At 31.9% G+C, this 10,841-nt stretch overlaps 1 protein-coding gene across 1 annotated transcript; it reads left to right on the top strand.

Annotated features, from left to right (window-relative positions):
• Positions 1–4,387: 4,387 nt before the first annotated feature.
• LOC111479677 (protein ECERIFERUM 1-like) lies at positions 4,388–9,660 on the top strand. The gene is made up of 10 exons (XM_023124487.1): positions 4,388–4,510; positions 4,897–5,120; positions 5,214–5,446; positions 5,581–5,800; positions 7,220–7,595; positions 7,795–7,902; positions 8,082–8,282; positions 8,350–8,448; positions 8,532–8,705; positions 9,290–9,660. Exons 1-10 carry the CDS (start codon positions 4,451–4,453, stop codon positions 9,467–9,469), a joined length of 1,875 nt encoding a protein of 624 aa, XP_022980255.1. The 5' UTR covers positions 4,388–4,450; the 3' UTR covers positions 9,470–9,660.
• Positions 9,661–10,841: the final 1,181 nt, after the last annotated feature.

Here is a 10,841-nt window from a genome sequence, read left to right as displayed (position 1 = left end):
CGGTGCAATGTTTGACACGAGTAGGTCTAGTAGGCAAGGCTTTAACAAAGTTTTCAAGCTATTAAAATGTTAATTACAACTCAGGTATGCATGTGTGGTCCTCCAACACGTCCTAAAACAGGGACCCAACCCTTTGTCTTTCGGGCATCATCCCTACACAATAGTCAATACCTGCTCCCAAGGTAGTTGAAAATAATATTATTTACGCTTAATATTCATATTTTATATAGTTGAAAATAATATTATTTACGCTTTATAATTTTTACGACATTTGTTAAACTCAATTTAAATGTTCGAGTTATAAAATTTTTCAATATAAACCATTTTTAATGAATAATAAATCCAACCCAATTATAATTTTTTTTAATTAATTTACAATAATTAATCAAATTTTTATTTTTAATAAAAATATAATATTAATCGGTAAAACATCAATTTATTTATTTTAAAATAGTTAAAAATTATTTATAAGAATGGTGGAAGAATTAATAATTAAAAAATGTAATTATGAAATAAAATAAATATACAAATATAATTATGTGGGAGTAAAAAAACGTTTTAAAATTCAATTCATTTATATTGGTTCGGTTTAATTCAGTCTAATTGTAAGGGACCTATGAACCAACCCAATGCGTACAAATTCTTATTTGTTTAAACTCAACCGAGCCCTAAGTTAATGTTTTTTCGACCAATCTACCGACAATCATTTGAGTAAAAAAAAAAAAAAAAAAAAAAAAAAAAAAAAAAAAAAAAAAAAAAAAAAAAAAAAAAAAAAAAAAAAAAAAAAAAAAAAAAAAAAAAAAAAAAAAAAAAAAAAAAAAAAAAAAAAAAAAAAAAAAAAAAAAAAAAAAAAAAAAAAAAAAAAAAAAAAAAAAAAAAAAAAAAAAAAAAAAAAAAAAAAATCATTGAATTTCTTTCCCGTTCAAGCCCCACATTCCATGTGCATAAATTTGAATTCCTTTTTCTTTAGCCAAATCGTCACATGTGAACATCACAAACACCGTTTGAGATATCTTTTAAGATATCCTTTAATTAAAAACGTTTGAATTTCATTACCAAAAAATCAACAATTTTTCAATAATTTAAATCTCTCACAATTTACCTTTTTGGGCCCACCGTCATCGTTGTCACACGATTTGGTGTCTGGCTTTGATACCATCTGCAACAACTTATGAGATTTTACATCAGTTGGAAAAGAAAATAAAACATTTTTCATAGGAGTGTGGAAACCTCTCCCTAGCATACATGTTTTAAAACTGTGAGATTGACGGTGATACGTAACGAGCCAAAGTGGATAATATCTACTAGTGGATAGCTTGAGCGGTTACAAATGATATCAAAGCCAAACATCGAGCAATATGCCAACGGGGACGCTAGCCCCCAAAAGGAGTGAATTGTGAGATCCCACATCAATTAGAGAGGAAAACGAAATATTTTTTTATAAGAGCGTAGAAACCTCTCCCTAGCAAACGCGTTTTAAAACCATGAGACTGACAGAGATACCTAGTCTACTGCTAGTAGATATTGTCCGTTTTGGCCAGTTAGAAATCGTCGTAAGCCTCACGGTTTTAAAACATGTCTATTAGAAAGAGGTTTCCACATCTTTATAAGAAACGTCTCATTTCCCTCTCAAACCGATATAGGATTTCACATTTACTAAACATAACATAAACACGTCATTAATTTATTACTCGTTTTAGTACAAATTTGTCCGTATATCATATGAAGTAAAAAGTGTACAACCACCCTACTTCAAATTAAAGTTACCATAAATATTTACTATATTCCGCTCCGAAGATGCATTTTAGCGTATCAACTTCTACCAACTCCATCGAAATTCGGTATGTCATCGACCAAAAAATATGAGGGCTATACTCATTATTGGAAAAGAAATTTAATTGAAAGCAAAAGAAGATCGAATTTGAAGTTGAATTGAATTGAACGGTGAGAGTTAGATGTAGAAGTTGTGGGCATTTATGAGTTTGGTTGGTTTGGAACTTATGGTGGACCGTGGACCATTGACCGTTCTATGCCAACTAAGACGTAGTTTCATTGAAGTCGTTTAGATATAAAATTTGGTCGATTATGAAACCTAGTTAGAAATTATTCTACCGTCCAGAATTAAGTTCATCTCAATTATAGGTTCATTGATGTGACTCACACAACTAAAATTTTTGTTTCATAAAGATAACAAGAGATAAAAGACCAAAAAGTACTTATTTTAAAACGTTAGGTTAGATTACCATTGTAAACATATCATTGCTCGAACACTCTCATCCATTCCTATTTCCCTCAGTCACGACAGTGGTAGAATCACGTAAACTTTTGTCTCTCGCTACTGAACGCGATAGCTGCTTTGTCGAGTTGCTTCGTCCCACTGGTTGTGAGTTGGAGCTAACATAGCTTATGGCTAGAGGAGCCCCAGAAGAGAAAACAATAAGGATAACGAGCGGGGAGTTTGTCAAGCGGGCGACAGAAGCAGCGGACAAATGCTTGGCAGGGCAACAACACACTAAGCAAGTACGAGAAATTGGCCCCACTTTGCTTTATTAAAAGCAAAGACCACTATAGAAGGTCACCTCGAGAAAATTTTAAGTTGATTTGAACTCACAGCAATCGTAAACACTTTAAGAATTGTCGATTTCTTGTACGAGCATTCATGAAATTTGGTTAATCTAAGACAACGCAACTGAAATAACTTGAAACAACTTTTAACTCGGTTAAAAAGTACTTTTTTGCCCTTTTTAATTGGGTTATTAGCTCGTGGTAAAATTTTGAGGAGAAGATGAAACGGTGATTGCACGAGGTGAAGAGAGATATGCCACATAGCCCTAAATGAATATAAAATTAATATATTTTGTCACGTCACCCATGCCACGTAGCCCTAAACCATAATGAATATAAAATTCATTTTTTCTTTCCCACTGTATTTTGCTTCAATTTTTCCAATTGCTTTGAATGTGAGAGAAGTGAGAGAGAGGCACGTGGCTGGTGACAAACTTCACACGTTTTCAATTTTACCGACTTTACCATTATCACATTTTAATCCTAAATTCGGTGTAAAAACAAATAATAGGGGACTGACAATTGAAGCCTAGCGCCGACCAGTGGCGTAAAGGAGCTGGGCAGCTCGGGCAGGTCCCACTCATCCCCGTCTAATGAATTTTGTTTGCTATTTAGTTGGGAGTCTACCAGTTGGGTAGCTGGAAACTTAATTCTTACCTTTACCTCCCCACTTAATTTTTTAGATTATATTAAATTTAATCTTTGAACTTTAAATTTTTAAAATCCAATTTTAATAAAGATAAATTTTAAATTTAAATTTAATATGATTAATTTTTTAAATTTTAAATATATGAAATATCTAGTTTAATAATTTGTTTATTTAATAGTTTAAATGCTTTATATTTTCTAATATCCAAGGTAAATTCAACAAAGATACACAAGTTGAAACCTATGACTCAAGGTTCGAAATTAATGTGTTACATTATAATTTTAATTTATATACAGAGAGTTTTTTTTTTAATTATTTGTAAAAAATATTTAAAATTTATGAAATCCAATCAAAATAATGAATGAAAATAATATTTATTAAAGTGGTACTGTCCAATAAAAATGAAAAAATATTTATTTTATTTGAAGCAGCAATAATTATTTATTTTATTTGGAGCCGTAATAAAATTATCGACCAATTATAGTCCAATTTTTTTAATAATTATGGTCCTTTATTTATAGTTCTTGCATTAATTGGTCTGATTTAGAGTGAATGAAATGAGCGTGACGAATTGGTCAAATAAAATTTAAAAATATTCTTTAAACTAATATGGACCAAATGTAATAAAAAAATTCTTCAATGTAAAATCTTAATAAAAATTTAAAATTTATCTAAAAAATATGAAAAAGTGGCGTATAAATAATATTTTTAAAATATCATTCAACATTGATAATTTACCTATATTTCATCGACATTAACATTAAAATCTTGGCGTAAACATTAAATATCATTTTTATAAACGAATACTTTTATTTTCATTTTAATTATTAAATGTTATAGACAAGCATATATTGTTTTTTTTTTTAATAAATGTGCATTTCCAACTATACCCTACATCGACTTACGTGGAGAAATTATTCAATAATGCTGGTATTCTGAAGAGCTGGAGGACCATGCAAAATTGTCACGTGACTGACTTAGTGTGGGCAAATTCTACAATTTCTAGGTTTCAAGGGACACTTTTAGAAAACATAAAAAACTAAGGGGGCAAATTCTACAATTTCTAGGTTTCAAGGGGCACTTTTAGAAAACATAAAAAAACTAAGGGGGCAAATACGAAATTGAGGAAGAAAGAAAGGCACGTAACTCTGCTATTATAAGAGAGGTACAAGAGGTGGTTTCGGCAATCTTCACAAAAGCAGAACAGATCCTGTAGCAGTGTGAGCTTCTGCATTCATGGCTTCCACTCCTGGAATCCTCACCGATTGGCCATGGACGCCTCTCGGAAACTTCAAGGTAGGTTTCATGCCCGATTTCTCTTATTTCTCTTCTTGCTTCGTTATGTATGTCGCCATAATTTTATTTTCCGCCATTCTGCAACTCCCTTGCCGTCGTTCATGGAACTTTATCGCACAATGTTTCTCTGCTTGATCGAATCTCTTGTTCATTATTTGTTTTTGAAAATGTCGTATGGATGATAGAATATTCCGCTAAAGAGAACTTATGATGATCGAGACTTGTCGATGATGATTTACTTTAACGTTGAGGTTTTCTCTTCGTTGTTTAGAGATGCATTGCAACGAGAAATTACTGCATTACTTTGAATGTGTTTGCGAGTTCTGTATATCTTTAATTCAATCGACGGAGCAATCGAAATGACGCAGTGTAATTTTTGGTTGCAGTACGTGGTTTTGGCTCCTGGATTTATCTACAGCATCTACCAGTACATGGTAAAGGATGAAGCAGAGAGAGATGTTTCCAGTCTTGTTATTATCCCGCTTCTTTTGTGGAGAATGATTCATAACCAGATATGGATATCTCTCTCTCGTCATCGAACTGCTAAAGGCAATGCTCGAATCGTGGACAAGGGCATCGAATTTGATCAAGTCGATAGAGAAAGAAATTGGTCAGTATTCGCTAGTAATAGAAGATACTCCACGAAGAATTAGCGGTTTATTTGTTCTGATTTTGGACTTTCTTTTCTTTAATTTCTGGATAGGGACGATCAAATTTTGTTGAATGGAGTCTTGTTTTACATAGCAGTTAATTTAACTACGAGTGCTCAGAACCTACCTATATGGAGAACAGACGGAGTGGTTATTACATTTCTGCTGCACGCAGGTCCAGTGGAGTTCCTTTACTATTGGTTCCACAGAGCTCTGCACCATCATTATCTCTATTCTCGCTACCACTCTCACCACCACTCCTCCATTGTTACGGAGCCAATCACTTGTAAGCCATTGTTCTTCCTTCTCTTAAACTTCGCTTTTGCTTTAAATTCTATTACTGTAGTTGTTTAAGTTTCAAATGTCTCGCCTGATGGATGGTGTGGGCTCATGATTTCTTCTGGCTTGGAAATGTGGCAGCTGTGATTCATCCTTTTGCGGAGCACCTGGCGTATTTCATCCTCTTCGCCATTCCAATGTTGACGATATTGTTCACCGGAACTGCTTCTTTAGCGGCCTACGTCTTATACCTTACATACATTGATTTCATGAACAACATGGGGCACTGCAACTTTGAGATCATCCCCAATCGCCTGTTCACTCTCTTTCCACCTCTCAAATATCTTCTATACACTCCATCGTAAGTCTCTCTTTCTCGAGAAAGTTTTGGCTAAATTACAATTATAGTAAATACTCATTATTTCCCCAACATTTAAAAAATATTTTAAAATTAAAATATTAGATGAAAAATATAACTAGAAGGCCTATCAACTACCCATTAAAATTGAGATCTAAACTTGTCATACTTTTTCATTTCAATTTTCATTCCATATTTTCTATAATTTTGAAATGAACAATAATAACATTGCAAGGACTAAAAAAATATGAATAATTATTGAGATGGAAGATGAGAAATAAAATAACATTCATTAGGGCTACAACAGTACTTCCAAATTTTATAGCTCAAAAATAATAAACAAAAACTGTTGGTATGGGTGGCCTACAATAGTACATGGGAAAAAAATTAACTAAAAAAAAAAAAAAAAATTTGCAGGTTGAGTGCATTTTTCTCGTTAGTATTATCTAAGATAGAAATTTATATTAGTTGAGTGTACATAGAAATTTTTCTAAGTTGTAAAACTTTTTTTTCTTTTAATATATTTTTTTATTGTATTTATGATTTCCGTGACAATTACATAAAACAACTCGATTGTTGGTTGAGTCATCAATAAAATATTTTCAATAAGTTCACGTGTTTCTATATGTTCATTTTATTAAGCTCAAAAAAACGCATAAGTATTCTAATCATAAAATAATATTACATTGGTTTGATTATTATTATTTTGCATGTTTATTTTATAATTTTTAAATTTTCATCTTGAATTTCCCAACAAAATTTATATTATGAGATGTAGGATAAGGGTGGTTCAAGCTTTTATGACATAAAGATTTAACATCAATATTTATATAAATTTAAGATTTAAAAGAAAAATACTCACAGTTGTAGATAAGGAAAGTCTACATGGAAGAATAAAATTTGAAGGAGAAAAAGAAAAAGAAAAAGAAATTACGTTTCTTGGTAAGTTTGGCATGCATTAAATAGGAGACAGAAAACCCTGACATATCCATAAATGAGTTCCAAAATATTTGTCCGTTTCTTTTCTTCTCTTTTTAACCTCCCGTCGCTTTTCATGCATAATATAGCTGCCTACCAATTAATACGACCACGTGGAAGGAGACCCAGGAGGCCTTGTGGTTTGACAGTTCCAAAAATCATTTGGGGAAAATTTTCGATACTACAATTACATTATTGTGTATCATAGATTATTAATTCTGTTTTGCATAAATTATTTCATTATATATTCATAGATATATATATATTTTTTTTAATTCACCAAAAAAAAAATTAAAATTTTGTTTTGTGGCTAAATTGTTTGATTTCTTTTTTCTTTTTGGTTTTTTTAAGTGCAATTTTAAAAAGCTTACTTCTACATTCTGACATGATAATCTTTGTTTAAAAGAGTTTAATGGAATAAAATTGATATTTTTATGCTGACAGGTTTCATTCCCTGCATCACACTCAATTCCGGACCAACTACTCCCTATTCATGCCCTTATATGACTACCTTTACGGCACACTGGACAAATCTTCAGATACTCTGTACGAAACATCACTGAAGAGAGAGGAAGAAGTTGCTGACGTGGTTCATCTCACCCATCTCACAACTCCTGAATCCATCTATCATCTACGGTTAGGATTTGCGGAGTTGGCCTCCAGGCCCCACACCTCCACTTGGTATATGTGGCTCCTATCTCCCATCACCATGGGGTCAGTGTTGTTGACTTCGATTTATGGCCGTACATTTGTCGTTGAGAGGAACCGATTTGAAAAGCTTAAGATGCAAACATGGGCGATCCCGAAGTTTAATGTTCAGGTGACACAAACAATGATTTTTTGTGTGCTGTCTAATTATTATTGGTCTGCTTTTCCCAAGAAATCTGTTAATAATAGGAAAATGTCAGATTATAAATAAGAGTTTATCCCATATTTTTACGAGAGGAAACTTAGTCTTAAATTTCATGATTGTGTTTAGTTTAGTCTCTAAAAATGAAGCTTTGAACTTATCTTTGCAGTACTCCCTTAAATGGCAAACCCAATCAATAAACAGCTTGATTGAAGATGTCATAGTAGATGCAGACCAAAAGGGTTGTAAAGTCTTGACTCTAGGTCTCTTGAATCAGGTAATAATTTGTAATAATTTGTAACTGTTTAAATTTTTCTTCAAAATAATTTTAAAATATGTGTGCTAGATTTCTATACCTTTATAAAAATGATTCGTTTTTTTGTTCAACTGACGTGGAGTGGGATCTTGCATGGAACGTAATAGAATGCTAACAAAAAAAAATGGAAGAAATTGTAGGGAGAGGAGCTGAACGTGTATGGAGGGCTTTACGTGCAAAGGAACCCTAAGTTAAGAGTTAGAGTGGTGGATGGGAGTAGCCTGACTGTGGCTGTAGTTCTGAATAGCATCCCCAAATATGCGACCCAAGTTCTGTTGAGAGGCAAACTCACAAAAGTGGCTTATGCCCTTTCTTATTCTCTGTGCCAAAGAGGCATTCAGGTCTGCATTTTAATGAATCATTTAATGAAGTGAGATGAAAGTTTCGAGCTCATGAAAGCTTGTGCAGGTCGCTGTGTTGCACGAAGAGGAATACAGGAAGCTCAACAAATCATTCAACACCAAGTTTGAAAGCAATCCAGTGCTTTCCAAAGGCTATTCTCAAAATGTGACTTCAAATTCAATTACAATCTTTTCGCCTATTTGCAACATTACATTCTTTTTAAAATCTTACCAAAAAATTTGATGCAGATATGGTTAGTGGGAGATGGAGTGACAGCTGAAGAACAATTGAAGGCACCAAAAGGAACGACTTTCATTCCCTTCTCACAGTTACCTCCAAAGATTGTACGCAAAGACTGCTTCTACCACTGCACTCCTTCAATGGAGGCTCCTCCTTCTATTGAAAATGTGCACTCTTGCGAGGTACACACCCTTCACAAATTTTCTCAATATAGGATGGTTAAAAGAATATTAAAACCTCTCCATGACAGCGTACAAACATCTTTTATAAAGGTGTGAAAGCTTCTCCCTATCATAGACATTTTAAAAATTTTGATGGAAAGCTCGAAAGGAAAAATCCAAAGAGGACAATAGCAGGAGAACGTTGGGCCGTTACAAATGGTATTAGAGCCATACATTAGGTGATGTGCCAGCAAATAGGCTATTCCTCAAAGGGGTAGACACGAGGCAATGTGCTAGTAAAGAGGTTTGATCTCGAAGAGAGTAATTTGGTGAGAGTCCCACATTGATTGAAGAAAATAATGAGTGGTAGTGAGAATGGTGGACCTTAAAGAGGTAAATTGTGAGATCCCACGTCGGTTGGGGAGGATAATGAAAACACATTTTATAAGGGTGTGAAAACCTTCGTATATAAAATTCATTTTAAAAACTTTGAGATGAAGTCCGAAATAAAAATTCAAAAAAGATAATATCAGATAGGGGTAGGGTGGCCGTTACAATATTAATATTAACAATAAAGATTAATTTAAAAAGATGAATAATTGCAGAACTGGTTGCCGAGAAGAGTGATGAGTGCATGGCGGATTGCTGGTGTGGTGCACGCGCTGGAAGGGTGGACGGAGCACGAGTGTGGCTACACAATGTCCAACATCGACCGAGTCTGGAAGGCAGCCCTTCGCCACGGCTTTCAGCCTCTCACCACTCCCACTACCTGTGGCTCCATGTAATCGTCTAATTAATTTTCTAATATATATATATATATATATATTTATATAATATGTTTCTGCCTTAGAAAATATTAGCAGTGGGTGAATATCACTATATGAGCCTACCAGTAATATATGAATCTAGACATTTTAGTCACTTTTGTAATTCAATTTAATGCCCATGTTCGTGGAACAATTGTTACTGCTTTGGTTAAATGCCCTGACTCCTTAATGTTTGTTAGAGATTATTCAATCAATGGGGTAGAGGCTCTATGACTCACCCGACATGATTCATACATACATATATACATACATATATATATATATGCACACATAGATGTGTGCGTGTGTGGAGTATGTTTAATTTTTTTTAAAAAAATATTATTAAAATTATTGAGATGTTTTACCTTTTTAATATAATACACTCATAAAAACTATGTTAATAAATAATATAAAATAATTGTAATATTTAAAGAATTCAAGGTTTGAATAAAAGAATAAAAAAATGATTATCCACCCCTCCTATGTTAGATATAATAAAATAAACAATTTATGAGGCAAGTTACACCAATATCATTTATTAGATAATTAAATTAGAAGTAATAATTATCAAATTAGGGCTGAAACAAAAAATATAAATATTTCCAATTTTCCAATGTATATCATAGGCATCATAAATAATTTTGATTATTCTTTATTGACAAATCTTTTAATTTAGATGGGAAAAATTGGGGTTTACAAATTTTAAATTTTGTGAATATTATACTTTTTAAATTTTAAAATGCTTTTTATAATGAAAAGTTTAAAAATGAAATAATAACTATACACACACCATATAAGAAATTAATCAATATAATTTTTTAAAAATTTATTAAATATGTTCCCAAAACTATGAAATGCATTGGCAAATAATGTCAACGTAAATGTAATAAATATAATATTAAATAGTTGAAATTATTTGCTCATAGTCATAAGATGAAATCTAAATAATTTTAAGAAAATTTTGATAATTGGTGGTAATTTATTTAAACAAGACTGTAATCTCCATTTAAATCGGAAATAGAGGGAGAGTGGACATGAGAAATCTAATTGAATACATTTATTTTTTGTTTTAATTAGACTTAAAAACTATTTGTATTTTCATTTATAAAATATTATTAAATTTATTTGGATGTTTTTAATATAAATTAGATTTAAAATGTTATTTATTAAAAATTCTTTGATATGAATGGAGGCAAGGACGACTTCTTTCTCGCCACCGTGACTTTATAGATATTAATAATAAGTTAAATTATATATTTAGTCTATTGCATTGTTAATTTTGTAAATAATATTTTTATTATGCTTTAAAATATTTAATATTTTCAATTTAACATTTGATAATTTCCTAAAA

The sequence above is a fragment of the Cucurbita maxima genome, unplaced genomic scaffold (assembly GCF_002738345.1).
Source record: "Cucurbita maxima cultivar Rimu unplaced genomic scaffold, Cmax_1.0 Cma_Scf00005, whole genome shotgun sequence".
Classification (NCBI taxonomy): Eukaryota; Viridiplantae; Streptophyta; class Magnoliopsida; order Cucurbitales; family Cucurbitaceae; genus Cucurbita; species Cucurbita maxima.
Note: the sequence above shows the minus strand (reverse complement) of the source record. Positions and strands in the feature narration are given on the sequence as shown.